The sequence below is a fragment of the Sturnira hondurensis genome, unplaced genomic scaffold, assembly GCF_014824575.4.
Source record: "Sturnira hondurensis isolate 20B ecotype Veracruz unplaced genomic scaffold, ASM1482457v3 Scaffold0014384, whole genome shotgun sequence".
Taxonomy (NCBI): Eukaryota; Metazoa; Chordata; class Mammalia; order Chiroptera; family Phyllostomidae; genus Sturnira; species Sturnira hondurensis.
Window position 1 is genome coordinate 8,987,391 of NW_028087015.1, and position 16,242 is coordinate 9,003,632.

Sequence of the window (16,242 nt, forward strand, 5' to 3'; positions counted from 1 at the left end):
TTCTGGATACCCTGGCTGGGGGCAGGGCTGAAATGTCTGACAGAGTGGTCAGTGTCCTAGCATGTAGGCCACAGCCTGGCAGGAGTGACTGGTTGCCTGGCCACGTGGATCACAGAATTGGCGTTTATTCTAAGTATGACAAACCACAGAAATCTCTTCTAGGCTGTGGCCTGAGCAGACTGGTATCTGGAAGGAACTCTTTGGCCACAAAGTAGATTAGACTGTGAGGGACTGAGGATAGGGAGCCACTTAAGACTCTGGTGGCATGTCTCTGGAAGAGTCCCTTGGCCCAGGCACGTGCAGTAGCTGGACTGTGGCCACATAGGAGCCTGCAGGGGAGCTGATGGAGCAGATGAGGGCTCAAGAGAGGCTGGCAGGACAGTGTTAGGCCTGAGCCAGGGGGTACCAAGGAAACAGCAGGCACAGCCTTGGGTGGGGTCCAGGGTAAGCCCAACAGACCTTCAGGGTCCAGGCTGTGCTCCCTCTGGGCTGTGAGGTGCCATGTGAAGACCTTGTGAAGGAGTGAAGCTGTGAGCCCAAGGCAGCTGGCCCAGAAAAACAAGGAGATCAAGCAAAAAATGTGACCACACAACCATGGTTGTCTTTCCCGCATACATTTTTTATTGTTGGTGATGCTGAGTATGGACACAGACAGACATTAATGACACTGGTGTTATACACAGAGGTTTGATATTCCCCCAAAGGAGACGGCAGACCTGATTCCTCTTGGCTACACAGATGACAACCTCCAATGACAGGCCCGCATTTCCCCTCCCCCCAGGCGGCAAGTTCCACAACCCCTGGGACCACAGTCCACTGCAGGGGATGCTGAGAGGGCTCTGCATGGCCGGCACACACAGTGGGACTTCTCTGCAGGGTACAGAGCTGTGCGGAGCATGCAGTCCACAGCCCAGTGTGTTGTGATGACCCACGGCACTTTCCATCCAGCTGGGCGACCCTTGGCCAATGGTCTTCTCTCGCTTTTGCTAATATTCTCACAGACAACTGGAACAGGAAACAGGTTTTTAGAAACCAACCCTGCATTCTGAGAATTGGTTTTGATTCACAGGTAAATACGATTTTAAAAAGCCATTCCCTAACTTAGAAAGTGTTGTTATTGATGTGATGTATGCCTGAGAGAAATAAAATTCTGGTGGGGTCTTGTTCCCAAGGTCACAGCTCAAGGCTGTGCCTGGTGAGGTCTTCAGGGCACCTGCCTTCGTGTCTCTGCACAGTCAGGGCCCACCAGCTGGGGATGCACCCCTGCTCACTGGGAGAGCGCTTTCTCCTAGGGCCGGGGTCCACAGAGAGGTGACCATGAGCTGACCCGGGCCCGCACCAGACAAGAACTGTGGCAGCCACACAGATTCCACCGAGTTTGTTTTTCTCTGCTACAAGGAAATAAACAGCATTCCCATCACACATGGGACCACCACCCTCGGTGGCTCTGAACAGACCACGTGTGTCATGTAAGGACACGAGCCCTCCCTGCCCCCCACCTCTTGATCACCCTGGCATGGTCTCTTCCATTTCACCTTCTGCACAATTAGGCGAAATATAATGTTTGGCTTTTTAAATACAAACAAAATGAATGACTCGGGAAGCGGTTGTGAGCGCTGGGGCTCTCGCAGAGTGCGCCTCTAATTGCTGTATTTCTTTCTGGCACACAGTTGGAGCGAGACCTGTGCTCTGGATGGCGGCAGAGGGTTGGGGGAGCCGCGTGACATGAATAGAACAGGATGTTTTCTACCTGCGGGAACGGGCACAGATCTACCAAGTTACACAGCGACACAGGACGGACCGCAGGTCCTCTCCCCGTGGCACAAGGGTGTAAACAGTCAGAAGATAAAGCTCTTGTGTGTTTCCAGTAAAGCAGAAGTTAAATAGCAGAGCAGCCCTCCTTTCCATCCAAGCTCAGGTTTTCCATCTTGGTTGGTGTTTCTCCTGCAGTCGGGCAGCTGCCCAGGGTCTCCCTTCTCCACTGCCCTCTATACCATGAGCCAGTGGCGCAGCTGTGAAGGAAACAGGCTTTATTTAGATGTGAATTGAGAAGCCGGTGACTGGCTGGTAGCTGTGAGAGGTCTCAGCAGAGAGGATGGTGTGGACACAGCCTGGGAGGCTAATGGGGGCTGGGCCAGTGTTGTGCTTGGGGCAACCTAGACTTGATGCTTATTGAACCTCCTCTAGATGAGTCATCATCACTTGACAAAGGGAAGTTGGGGAGCACAGCTTCAGCGACAGGCTGCACATGGATCCAGTGGCCACGGTGGGCCTCAACACTGTGCACTCAGTTGCTGGCCAAACACTGCACACCAGCAAATCTATGGCTGGTCTCAGATGTCACTCCCACCAGCATGCATGTTACCTGTGATTCCCCCACCCCAGGGTCCCTTGGCTACATCTGGATGTCTCTGGTCCATCACAGTGAAGGGCTGTACCCTGCAGTTCCATGTCCTTATGTGACCCCAACAGGTGCAGGAGCAGGCCTCATGACCGCTCAGGACAGATGAAATCGACAGGATGGCTATTTAGTCTTCTTGCAAATGTCATCGCCTATTATGCAGCTGGGAGTTCAGCCTGTTTTTGAGCCCAAGCCATTCTATCACTAAATGGTAAGAAGCACGCTTTTTAAACATTTTCAAAACAAGAGCATGCAGAGCTTCTTTTGGACCCAGCCCAATCTGCTGCTGGTCCTGCTGCAGGGCTCCTCCGTCACCCACATCGGGGCGGGGGCTCCAGAGGGCCTGCAGCGGCCAGCAGGCCCTGCCAGCACTGGCAGAGCCCAGGTGCTCTGTGAGGGGAGCTGGTGGGCAAGGGAGGCCATGCCTGGGGCCCCAGCTCCAAGCCCCAAGCCTCTGTCCTGGCCACGATCAGCAGCGGAAGGCAACCTTCTCTGGAGGAAGATGCGCTGATGGGCATCTCAGAGCTCCCATGGATTAAGACCAAGCCATGTGTCCATGGATAAGGAGACTAGGAGCATGGCTGCAGCCCACCCTGAGTGAGGTGAGAACCATCGGAGACTTCAGACCCCATGGACCCCAGAGAGGGTGCAACTGTCAGGTGACAGAGCAGCGATGTAAGGCATGTTTTAAAGGTGACATATGCAACTTGCAATGATGCACATTTCACAAGAAACAGGTGGACATAACGCAGTGTCCAGGGATGAAGTGAAGGGGAACTGTCAGTCAGGTGGGACATGGTTGAGCAGCCACGAGGTGGAGGACAGGTGGCGCAGCTGTGGCTCCCGGACTGTGCCCACGAAAACTCTTTCCTGAGTGAGGGCAAAAGAAGGCCATGTACAGACTTGCAAAAGTGTGGAAGTTTATCAGGAGACCTATTTTTAAGGGAATGTCTGAAGAATTTGGTTTTGGAAATCAAGTAAATGATCCTCAAAAAAAAGATGCATATGCCAAAAAGTATAATGAACAAATAAACACTAGACATGCACCTGAATACAAGATGATATTTCTGTACAAAATAGCAACAGCGATAACAACAATAATAATTATGTCTAATTTGTAGGTTAAAGAGACAGAAATAAGCTATTGGACACTAATAGCATATTAATCAGCAGAAGGAAGATTTAAATCCTTATAATATTCAGAATGGGGGTTAAAAATTGTTTAACTTTATACTTGAGCTGAAATATGCATGGCATAATTTCAAGTACTACTATTAAAAGAATAGAATAAAGCCCTAAACATATAGAAAGAAAAAAGTAGAATAAGAAAAAAATTTTCCCTAAAATTAATCCATAAAAGATAATAAAGGAGAAAAGTAAACATTGAAAATGGGACAAATAGAGTGAAAAAGACCAAACAAATCAATACTTACAACAAGTGTAAATGGATTAATCTGCCTGATAGAGTAAAACATTCCAGATATATGCAAGTTTTGAAAAACAAAAACAAAACAAAACAAAACAAAACACCCCACATTCTAAGCTCATTGCAAGGCTGAAAATTAAAAGTTTGCAGAAGATATTTCAGGCCAACTCAGAAGAAACCCAGTGCAGCTGTATTTATTTCAGACAAAAAGCGCTCTAAGGGCAGAAGCATCACAAGGGTAAGAAGATGGCGCAGGTTGCCAGGAAGATGTGATAACTCCGGCTGCCCCGGCGGAGAACAGAACATGTAAACAAAACTGGTGCCGCTGCCGCGGAAATTGGACGAGTATGCTATCAGGGCAGGATACCACAGAAACATCTCTTTATTACTCGTGGTCAAGCAGAGTTAAGTTAGCAAGGTTGTGGAAGGTTTGAAAAATGCATATAGAAGCTTAATCTAATGATCAGAAGGAGAACGTTGTACCAACAATTAGAGATACACATAGATAAAAATTTAAGTAATGTTGATAAATATTAAAATTTGAATAAGTAATGTTAATAAATGGATCAGATACTCACACACAGAGAAATCCCAACACACTTCAAAGAACAGGGAGCACAGGTATCTGAACACAATGCAGTTAATTTAGAAATTAATGCCAAAAAGATACATGAAACATTCCCATATATTTGGAAATTTAAAAGCAGACTTGAAGAAATCACAATAAATATTAACATATGCTTAGAACTGAGTAATAAGAAAAATGCTGTTAAAAGTTGTGGAACGCAGCATGCGGGGCGTTTTGAGGGAAATTTCATAGCCTTGAAGGCTTATATCAGAAAACTGAAAGGTTGAAAATCAGTGATCCAAAGTCTAAATTAAGATGTTGACAAAAGTATAACAGAGTAAACCCACAGAAAGAAGAACGAAGAAATAATAAAGACAGGAGTAGAAATAAATGAGAGAGTAAGCAGAGCAAGACTAGGATCCTGCACCAAGGCATCTGCCCTTCAAACTGTGTATGAGAAAGTTCTCTATCCCTACACACCTCCCTCATCCACACCTACCTGAAACCACACCCCTCGGATGGTTTCTGAGTCAATGTGGCATCCGAGTCCTGGAAGGATGGGCTATCCAGCATTCACAGCTGACATCCGTGCCCTGACTCGGCCCTCGCCTGGTCTGGGGCTGTCTCTGGAGGTGATGGCGGTGGGAGTGTCTGCCACCTCACTGCCCCCCAACCAGCTATGTGATTGTGTGCTGGTCCTTAGCCTCTCTGTGCTTCAGGGACCCCCTCATAGGGTGTGGGACTTAAAATGTGTCACAAGTTTGCTCTGTCTCTCAACAGTGTTAGGGCCCTTTCCGCAGCTGCTCCCCGGCACGTGATAAATGCAGGTGGAAGCTCACCTGTGAGCAGATGCCTCCCAGCTGTAGGGTGGGGAGAAAGAATAAATACTGCCACAGGCCTGGTATGACCCCTACTGTCTCCCGCCTGGAGCCTCCCCTTGTCGCCCCCAGACATCCTGCAGACCCACCCTGACAGAGCGGCCTGAGTGATTGATTCTGTCAAATGTCATCTGATCTGGGCTCCATCCAGATCCCAGCTCTAGACCTTCTGGAGCTTCTTGCTTCCTGCAGGTGGCCTGGGCTACTCCAGGGTTTTCTCCCTCGCTCATCCCCCAGTGGGGCATGCATGCTTTACTGGTCTTACAGGTGCCCTGCCCACCACTCAGGGCCTTTCTTCCTGCTGTGTCCCCACTGGAATGCAGGCCCCTTGCTTCACATAGATGTCTGCTCAGATGCCACCTCCTTGGTGGGCCCCAAGTCATGCTCTGCCCCTCTCTTGCTTTCTCTTTCTCCACATGCCCATCTGCATCCAATATACTTTATCTGCTGCCTGGCCCTCCTCAGGTCAGGGGTTTGCAGAAGGTGGTGTCAGGGAGCATTTGCTGAATGAATAAATTGGCCTCCCAGCTTTCTGAGGGCTGTGGTTCAGGAATAAGCCTTGCTCTCCAGATCCGTCTGCATCAGCTGAGGGGATGGCGTGGGGGAGCAGCGCACACTCACCGTGAACTGGCGCACCTGCCCTCTGTCCACCAGCTGGTGCTCCTTCTCAGGGGTAATGGCATAGGCCACTTTCTAGGAGAGATGGAGAGACCGTGGGCACTGGCACATACTCAGAGAGGTGACTTGGCTTCCCAGTCAGCCCGTGGTCAGCTGCAGGAGCTGACTTCTGAGTCCCCTTAGACCCTGGAGCAGAGTGTGGCACAAACTGAAAAGGCAGATGCTGGAGAATTCCTGTCCCCACATCGGCCTGTGGTGGGCTCTGAGTGACGGTAAATAGCACTCACTCCCACTGGCTTGAGTTGGGCCCCAGGGCACCTGAATCTTACACGCCACACAAGAGGAGGGGCATCTGCTTTCTGTCCCATTCAGCTCCTGGAAGCCGTCCTTCCTTCTACCTCCTGCCCAAATGGCCCAGGCCCCAGGGCCTAGACAGAGAGCAGCTGTGCTCCTTGGTGGTCCTCTAGGGCCCATCTCTCAGTAGCTGCCATCTCTGACTCACTGAGGCCAGGTTTCCTCTCCAGTGTCGAGGCCCTAGGGGACCCTCCCACAGACTCTGCTGCCTTGGGTACTGAGATTTGATGCAGTTTATGTGCAGAGTTTGGCCAGCAGAAGTGAGAGGCCACTTGATGCAGTCAGTGGCCTCATGATCAGGTGACTGGGAGGGGTATGGAGTCCTGTCCACATACTCACCTCCCGCAGGGACCCAGGCAAACTGTAGAACTTGTAGGCTGCGTAGATGGGCACCATGGACATGGAGGACGCTGCGATGGTCCACCCCAGCGCATTGGCCCACTCGGGGAAAACGTAGTCTCCATAGTGCGGGGGCCTGAAAGTCACGATACTGACCACGACTACAAACTGAAAGCAAGGGCAGGGATCAGGTGGTGACATTTGGCTGGCAGATGGCAGGGGGTGAGCACAGAGGTGGAATGGAGCCAGTGAGTCAGGGTGGAGGGTCTCCCAGCCACCACGGCTCTAGGGACCCCAGCCCTGCAAAGCAGGGAACCCAGGCGATGGGCCTGCTTCTGCAGCTTCCCCGTGACTCCTGAGTTGCTGTCACAGGACAGCATAAATGAGATGCACATCTTCTCACCTCTTTCTGAGTTTGACTAGTGGGAATGCCCTCAGCTGGCCTTTGGCAACCTCACACCTTGTCCCATCTGGGAGACTTGAGCAAGTAGAGCGGCCCAAGAACAGCTCGCCTATCTCAACTTCACACATCCACAGCCTTCACTCTCTGGACTCTGGGGAGACGGACATACTGGAGACGGCCTCAGGCTGCCAGGAGGGGGAGACCAGCAGCTCCCAAATGTGCGGGTGTGGCTCTGTGAGAAGCACCATTTAGATCGCTGAACTTCTGATGCCTCTCTCTCTCTTTCACTCACCAGCCTTTGGGCTGGTCCGTGACAGGGTCTGCTTGAGCTGCCTGTCCATCCCAGTCCTCCCTCAGGTGACCCCTGGGCTGGCTGGGGTAAGAGGAGAGCCAGGGGACAGGGGGTGCTGATCTCTCTGCCCAGCTCCTGGGCTTTCCACTCAGACCTGGACTTGGCCTTGAATGGCCATCTGGAGCCACCTGTTCAGACCCGCCAGGAGGGTTTAGGTGTCGAGAGCCATCAGGTCCCAGTCACAACCAATCAGCCCTGCTGCTGCAGTGTGGAAGGAGCCATGGGCTGCCTGTAACGGATGCCGTGCCTGTGCTCTACTAAAATAGGCACGTGTGGATTTGGCTCAGATGATAAAAGCCAGGCAGCTAGTAGACATGAGTGGTGCCTGGGCCTGGGGAGGGCCCCTGGGGGCAGAGCTGTAACAGAATCCACATCACTCTGCCCTCTAGACTGAGGACTTGTCTCCCCCAGAGGTCTAAATTCTACCTTGGTCCTCCAGGCAGGAAGTCAATAATCTCACGCATCTCAGGCCTCCTCTCTAATGCAGAGGGGTGGAGAAATGCAGGACACATGAGGGCCTTAGTTGTGGGAAAATCACCCTGGATGCGAGGTTTCTCAGTGGGTCTAGTGGGAGTGGAGCACACCTTCAGGAGACCAGAGAGGATTTCTGGGACCAGCCTGCCCTTCCGGTCTCCAGGAAGCATGGAGCCCCCTCCCCAACCTCAAGCACATTCACTCACCCAAGTGAAAACCTGCCTGTGGCCACCACTGCTGACCCTGGGTTAGGCCTGAGAGCTGGGGCAGAGCAGGAACCTTTGCATGGCCTTTGGCCCCTTACCAGGAGGAAGCAGGGGCTGACGAACTTCCAGCACAGCCGCCAGTAGAGGCTGGGCCGCTGACCGGTCATCTGCTTGATGTCATCGCTAAACTGCCGCACGCCTGGGAGAGCCAAGTGGTGAGGTCAGCACAGCACTTTCCCCAAGACCCAGGCAAGTAAGTGCCTTGGTCCTCAATGACCCCTGGCCTGCCCCAGGGGACTTCAAGCTCAGGCTGCCTCCTGTAGTGACCAGCCTCACTCCAGACTGCCCAGTGGTCTTGCTGACTGGGAATCCCCACACATGTCCTCCATGGTGACACTGGGTGACATTTGCTCCTCGATTCTAAGGGTCCTTCAGGGAGACCTGTGGGAAAGCAGCCACTCTGCCTGACCACTCTCCACCCTCTGCTCACCTCACGTCCTCCTCCCCATGTTCCCGCAGCTGTCCCTGCCCACCGGCTGCAGTCACTGTTTTTTCACTTAAAAATCTGTGGCAACTATACTTTACCATCTTAACCATCTGTAAGTGAACAGTTCCGTGGCCGTAAGTACAGTCACATCATTGTGCAGCCATCATCTCCACTGATCTCTAGAATTTCTCCATCTTCCCAAACTGAGGCTCTGAACTCACGGAAGAGCAGCCCCCTCGCCCTCTCCCCCAGCCCGGGAGCCACCCCTCAGCTGCTGGTCTCCACGCACATGACAGCTCCAGGAACCTTCTGAGTGGACGCACACAGGGTTTTCCCTCTGGGGACTGGTTTATCTCACCCAGCATAGACCAGCCCCGTGGCAGCGTGTGTCAGGATTTTCCTTTATTAAAGGATGGATAGTATTCCATCACTGCATGTCTAAGCATCATTGTTAAAGGAAAGCTATTACTAGATGACCAGTATTTTCTCCAGGAGATCCTAAAAGAGGGGTTTCCTGCCCCGAATTTAGCCTGGGCTCTGGTCATACTGTCATGGCTGGTTTGCTGAGCTTGTTGGGTAAGTACTGTAGGTGTCACATGTGGGGACACATCAGGAAGGACCTCCATTCAGAATTCCCTCTCACACGCCAGTCCCATCGGTAAAACCCTGGATGTAAAAATGGACCCGGGGGCAAAGAAGAATGGAGAAGGGCAAACCCAAAGGCCAGCAAAGAGGGGAGTGTCCACTTGGGGCCCCGCAGCTCCTCCGACTCAGCGCCAGGAGCAGGTCCAGGGCTAGCCTGCTTGGCACCGGGCCTTCAGCACCGAGACCCACAGGGCTCCTTGGCACACCAGTAGGTCAGTGTGTTCTGATGCAGCCTTTGTTTTTATCACATTTAGGTTAGAGAAATATGAATTGCTTTTTGGAGAAATAATGCAGATCTCTGTCTTCTGAGGTTTTGGGGAGCACCCTCACGGGGTAGGCAGCCACTATCCGGCCTGGTTCCCTCCAGCCTCCACCGGCAATGGGTTCATGGCTGTGGGCGAAGCTTAAAGCTTCTCTTGCTCTATGAGGTGTTATTTTGGGGATAGGGGAGAGATGACAAGGTACTGATTCAAGGTGCCAATGAAAGTAAAATATTTCCTTCAATATTTTTCTATTGAATGAGAGTTCAATGTTTCCTCTTTCTGTAGAACAAATATAATTGGAAAAAATGTTCTCAAGATGCAACTGTCAGGTAAGCCTTTCAAAACCAGGGTAAGTTAATAAATTATAGTTTCCATGGCTCCATGGCAGAGAATATGACCCCCTCTGTGAGACAAGGGGTCACATGAAGTTGGGGTTTGTGCAACATCAGGCCTTTAGCTTCAGTTCATATGTGTTCAGAGCCATGCGCCTATTTCCCTCAAAAACACCTGGTCAGGTGAGCTGAGTTGGTACCATGGTGCATTTTATGGGAGAGAAAACTGAGAGAAGAGAGGTGGGTGGCCTGCCCAGGCCAGCCCTTGGGGGAAGGGCAAAGCCTCTTCCAGGTTTTTCTGCTGCTTTTTCTTTCTGCTCCTAAATGACACTTGGTCTCCATGCCAGGATGGATGGAAGGCCATGGCTGCAGGCTGGGGCCACGCCTAATCGGGGGGCTGTCTGCTGACCAGCTGGCTTCCGGCTTTGTGGGACTCAGAGTTCTAACTATGAAGCAGCACCTGGACCTGGAAGAGCCTGGAGTCAGGTGAGCAGTGATGTCTCTGGTGGGCAAGGAGTTCTGTGCTAGAGGAGCCTGATGCATGAGCAGGGGCACCTTGAAGCACGACCACTAATGAAGAGCATGTGTTAATCATGTTCTCTGATGAGGAACAGGCTCAGCTTGTTTCTCTGGTGTCTTGGGGGCTAGCAACCTTCTGGTTAGCTGGACACAGACCTCACCTCCACCAGTGTTAGTGTTCCAACATCCCAGGAAACCATTCTTTCTTAAGAGTCAATTAAGGCACCTTCGTAATATAATTAAGTGGCCACACTGAATGCATCTGACCAAGGCAAGGATTTTGGGGTACCATCCAGACTGTCTTCATTGAGCTGATAGAATGACAGTTGCCAAGCATCTCATCTCTGTGTTGCTGTGTCACCACAATTTAGTTTCCTAGAGCTTATATTCATCGCTTTTCAAGGCAGCTTTACCAGAAAGAAAGCAGCATAGCAACAAAGTAAGAGGCAGTCCCCCCGCCAGTCACAGAGATGGCACAGAGTCCAGCTCTCCCACTGGTGAAGCACGCCAGCCCTCAGAGAAGGCTTCGTCCTTACCGTAGAACCAGGCTACCCCGATGGCCTCGATGAGCACGCCAAAGAGGATGGATGTGCCAGCTGCAAAATGGTCCAGCAGTGTGAAGACGTAGATGCCACCCTGGAAGAGAGGGGAGCACCTGCTGGACTCCGCATGTCCCGGCGTGGCACGCCTGGCTGGCGAAAGCCTCACCCTCACAAGTGCTTTTCCCAAAACATAAACCTGGCCTGTGGGTTCAGTTTACAGACAGGTTCTGTCTTACTCCCTATAAAGTCTGACTGGAGTCACTGAAATTCAATCCACCCACAACTTTTTAGGAACACGTCTATTACCAAAAAAACAAAGACGACCTCTTCTCCTTTCTCAGGGCTTCGGGTGCCATTAGAAATGAAAGCAACCAAATGCCAAACTTGGCAGAGCTTCCATGGGGAAAGGAGGTGACCTGGGTGCCCTGCACCCTGTGGACTGGCCTCCCTCCAATCCAACAGGAGGGAAGCTGAGTCAAGGGCACCTCCCAGGGAGCTGTCCAGGTGCTGAAGTAACACTAGACCAAGTTCCACTTGTGCCGTAGCTACTCCATGCGACCAGAGGTACCATGCATGTGACCACAGCTACCATACATGTGACCACGGCTATCCTGAGGGTTACCACGGCTACCTGAATATAAGTCGAGGGTTGTTTTTTTTTGTGGAGATTCAGCTCTTAGAAAAACTGTGGCTCTGTCTGGCCTGACAGCACCAGCCTTGCCACCCAGTGCCAAGGGCTAACGAGACACCATCAGGTGAACCTGAGTCTGTACGTACATTGGTGACGCAGAAGAGGGAGAGGAGGAAGGTGGCCAGGACGATGAAGAGAGTGAAGAGCTCCCGGTGCCTGTGCAGAAGCTGGAACTCATCAATGAGCCCGGTGATCACCGACTCCATCCCGCCCATCTGCAGCCAACACAGAGCAGGGGATGTGCTGGGGGGTCACTTGGCACCACATCCTGGTGCGATTTACATGTAATTCAGTGGATGTTCTCCTGGAAAATGGACACGGAGTGGGAACTGCATGGTGTCCAGGGTGCAGAATGCCTTAAGGACAAGACAGCTCTTGTGTGGGCTTCTTTCCTGGCACAACCATTGGGAAGAGAAGACTGGGGATGGATACCTTATCCACTGGGGATGGATACCTTATCCACTGGCGGTGGCTTTCCAGCCACTAGGAAGTCCTGGCGTGGGGAGAGAGGTGCTGCATGGCTAACACACAAACCCTTCCTGACTCTGACTATCATGATGCAGTGTTGTTCACATCGCCCTGACTCCTTGGGGACCCTGGTTGTCCCACTCTGCTGAGACCACCTCCCCAGGAAATGCTGTCATGACTGCATCCCCACCAGACATGCTGTCCAAGGGTGTGGTCCACCCTGAGGGGCTAGTGACTAGACTGGTGGGAGAGGAGGATGGAGAGCTATGGAGTGTGACCCATTCTCACGGGGAAGGTCTCTGTGCTTTGTAGAAAGCTCAGGTGAACAGGCCAGTCACGAGGACCTTGAGGTCTCAGCTGTTGGTCATGAGCAGGCAGTGGGGATGGAGACTGAGGGAATCTAGGAGTCCCAGGGATGGACAAGGGCCTAATGTCTACCCTGTAGCATACATCATACACATACACACGCACACACATATGAAGAGACACATATAAGATGGTAAGTGGGCAGGCCTGGCCTGTGGCTGGAGACTGCTGTTGCCCTACCCTGCAAATGCAGCCATCCCTCCTGGAGGCTTAGGGGTCACAAAAAGTGATGAGTCATGATGAACCTGCTTTAAGTGTGTAGTCACATCACCTATTTTCCTGCGCAGCCCTCTTGCATTGTGAGTTTTTAGGGTCCATGGGGGCTCAGGCAGAGGGTGCACTGGTGCCCCCAAATGCAAAAAGAAGGGGTAAGTTGGTCCAAACACCCTATCCCAGGAAAGGGCTCAAATAATCATGGCCCCCCCTCCCTGCCACCCATGTGGGGCTCTGTGTGAGAACAGAAGCTTTAGGGGACCCCCAGGGAGCATCTGAGGCTGCAGATGAGCCTGGCTGTCATGGGCGGAGTCCTGGGCACAGAAAATACTGATGTCACTCACAGCGCTGTCGATCCCCAGGGTGAGCAGCATGATGAAGAAAACCACAGCCCAGGCCGAGGACAGCGGGAGCGTGGCGAGCGCCTCAGGGTAGATGATGAAAATCAGCCCTGGTCCTGAAAGCAGAACCTCTGGTTGCCACCGAGTGTCACCTCACATGTCACTTTATGTCTACACCTCCTTCCCCGCCCCTGAAAGGCCAGCTCAGCCCCTTTCAAGTGCCTTCAGATTTAGTAGCACAGAAATCTTTCCCATCACCACCTCTCCTGTCCTTCCTCCTGTGAACTTGGCAAACACCTGGATCTGGACTCTAGAGAATGGAAACCCAAAACCAAGGGGAGACTGATGCACTTGTCCCACCACCCCTGGTGGCCCTGCTGCGCTCCAAATCGCTCCTGTCCCCTGGCTGTGGGGGCTCTGGGGGAGGAGAGGGAGGAGCTATGGGGTCCTGCCTGCCTGTGTCCCTGAGCATGCAGTGACCCCCTGGGGCTGGCCTTCCTGTGCAGGTTGCAGACGTACACACATACACATGCTCACACACCTGCACTCACTGTGGTTCATGAGCGATATGCAGTAAACATTTTCTGTGCTGTGAAGTATTCTAAATGTGCTCTTTAAAACCACAGACTGACTACAGAGATCACATTCACGAATGCTGTGCGGTGTGTTTCCAGGAAGGGGTGTGCTCCTGTGAACACACCAGCACTCCTTGGATCAGCCCCTCATACAGCATTCTGGGACTGGTATTGCTGGGTCAGGACAGGCGCTGTGGGCAACCACACCTGCTCCTCAGCCCCAGCAGGTGCGGTCTGGGTAGCGGTGAATGAACACTGTGGGCTTGGACAGAGAAGGGGATGGGAACAGCAGGACCCACCTAAGATGACATGCAGCTTGGCCTTGGATGATTCAAAGTAAAAAATATTCCCACAGGAAGTTGGCAACTGACCATTTTCACGGTCAACTTTAGAACACACTCACACTTAGCTGGCCAGCACTGTCCACTGAGCCTCTGCTTACAGGGGCACCTATAGCTTTTCTGATTCTCCCAGTCCTCGGTTGGCCTGTGTTGGCACCAGCCGGGAACGGGGCACTTACGGTCCTTCTAGAGGGTGAGACAAAGGCTGGAGATGGGCCAAGCTCCCAGAGGCTCTATGGGCCCTGGGGTTGGGCTGGGCTCTCTGATTGCCAAAGACCCCTGTTAGGGGCACTTTTTCCAATGCAGGGCCAGGGAGTGGCTCTTTGAGTCTAAAAGCCACAAATCCAGGAACCCAGAAACATATCCGTCAGCTTGGATGAACTAATGTCAACACCCTCACCTTGCATTTATGTACCTGAGTTAACATTTCACACTGTTTTTTTGAGAATTAGAGCCCTAAATGACATTTACTTTTCTTGTCATGCAAATACATAGAAAACATTCAGCTTTATTTTCAGGGGTTAATAGAGATTTTTGCAAGTTATTGCTATTTATCATAATAAAGGGCAAAAAGAACGGTGAAGGTGCATAAATGCAAGTGAGTAAATTTCACTGCTCTGTACTTATTTGCATTATCCTCCCTCCCATTCTCCCGCCTTTATTAAACTTTTTTCCTAGAGGATAGAATATGGACTTGCAAACATGGGGAGGTTTCATTCCAGCCCCCTGCTTTCTCTGCAATTTCAGAGGGGTCCTTTTAATCTGGGAGTCTTTACATCCTGCTTTCAAAGTGGGGGCTTAATGTTCAACTCTCCAGGAACTGGATGGGATGGTGAGGCTGCCCAGCCGAGACCTCAGGGCACAGGTGAGGTAGGTCCTCTGCTTCCTCCTCCCTGAAAGATCACTGAGTCAAGAGTAAAATGACCCAAGAAGCTTGGTCAGTGGCACTCACAGGGCTTTTCTCAGTCTAAGGAACAGCCCCAGCTGAAGAGGGGACTTCCCAGCCATCAGGAGAAGGGGGAATCCTTTATACTCGGGGCAAACGCAGAGAGACCCCTCACCGCTCACCTGCAGAACAGTTCTGAAGGCAGGGGTGGGGTGCAGCAATCTCAAAAGACCTGGAGCCTGTACTGACCTGATTCAAGGCTGCCTATGTCATGGTTTCTAACATGAATTAGAACTAAGCAGACCCCCGAGAGCCCAGGGGGCTGCAGCAATCAGAGTTTCCCCTCAGCACCCACGTCTGTGCCCAGCCTCCCAGCTTTCCCTGCCCGGTGATCATTTAGGTCAGCAACTCCTATGGTACCAAGGCCGGTGCATCTCCCTCTCATTTTGCAGGAAAACACTTTTTGAGAACTGACCTAGACTGGGTGGAGGTGTGGGGGTCCCAGCCTGCCCCTGGGGGACTCACCATCCTTGGCCACATCCCCGATGGGCACATTGTGTTTCTGGGCCATGTACCCCAAGAAGGAGAAGACCACGAAACCAGAGGAGAAGCTCGTCAGCGAGTTGACTGAGGTGGTGATGATGGCATCTCTGTGAGGACAAGACACCCCATCCCAGCACTGGAGCCCCTTTAGTTTCCAGTTATCATCCTCAATTGACTATGCCTGGTTCTCAATGTGCACGGACAGTCCCTCCTGAGGCCACAGAGCCCATCCTCCAGCTGCCCTGCCGGTGGGGATGGGCCATCCTGGCTATAGGCTCTGGGCTCTGGGCATGTCCCTCGGGTGACTAACCATCATGTTTGCCTGGGGCTGAAAGGTTCCTAGGACAGAAGGCGCAGAGCTGAAGGCAAGAAAGTTCCCACCAGCAACGCTGGGGCTCTGGGTGGACAGAACAGAGAGCTACAGGGGTCCCCACCTGTGCTGAGGGGGCTGCCAGGGAGGGGGCACTTTGTGCAAATGCAGGCTCTGACAGGGTGTGTCTGGTGGGCCCCGGATGACATGATTTCCTGCTGCTCCTGGAAAGTTGGTGCTATTGGTCTGGAGGCCCCACTCTGAGGGCCAGAGAAGAGCAGGGGAGGATGGGGTCGGTCAGCCCTTCTGGGAACCCCAGGAGAAGGACATCACAGAGTGCCCCAGCCTGGGGGGCACAGGTGGCCTCAGGCAGGGCTCTCTCAGGGACTGCCATCCAGAGTTCACCCTTTGTGGGACCCTGGCAGTGGTCTGTCTGGTCATTTTGCTCTGCACACTGTCTATGTATCTTTACCACATTTTATCCTCAGGATATGAAAGAATATAAACAAGAGCCTGTAAAGGTCAAAGAACTCAGGTCCCAGATAAATTCTGTATCTGTTTTTAGAAGGATTTTGGGTCCAGCATGTGGCTACAGGTAAGTCAGGTCATTATAGCCTAGGAGACCCAGCCGAGGTGGGTACATGGAGCTGCCTCTTTCCCATCTGCCCTGATGCTGGTTTGCCTGGGTGCCTCTGCATAGG

At 52.2% G+C, this 16,242-nt stretch overlaps 1 protein-coding gene across 1 annotated transcript in view; it reads right to left on the reverse strand.

Annotated features, from left to right (window-relative positions):
* Positions 1-612: 612 nt before the first annotated feature.
* Positions 613-16,242, reverse strand: part of SLC6A3 (solute carrier family 6 member 3) — a 37,572-nt gene continuing 21,942 nt past the window's right edge. The window contains exons 8-15 of the mRNA XM_037062955.1: positions 15,214-15,338; positions 12,890-13,002; positions 11,585-11,713; positions 10,802-10,901; positions 8,118-8,218; positions 6,585-6,752; positions 5,895-5,966; positions 613-2,012 (exon numbers count right to left, since the gene is read on the reverse strand). Of these exons, the coding sequence (XP_036918850.1) occupies positions 1,989-2,012; positions 5,895-5,966; positions 6,585-6,752; positions 8,118-8,218; positions 10,802-10,901; positions 11,585-11,713; positions 12,890-13,002; positions 15,214-15,338 (832 nt within the window). The 3' untranslated portion in view covers positions 613-1,988. The remainder of the gene's footprint in view (positions 2,013-5,894; positions 5,967-6,584; positions 6,753-8,117; positions 8,219-10,801; positions 10,902-11,584; positions 11,714-12,889; positions 13,003-15,213; positions 15,339-16,242) is intronic.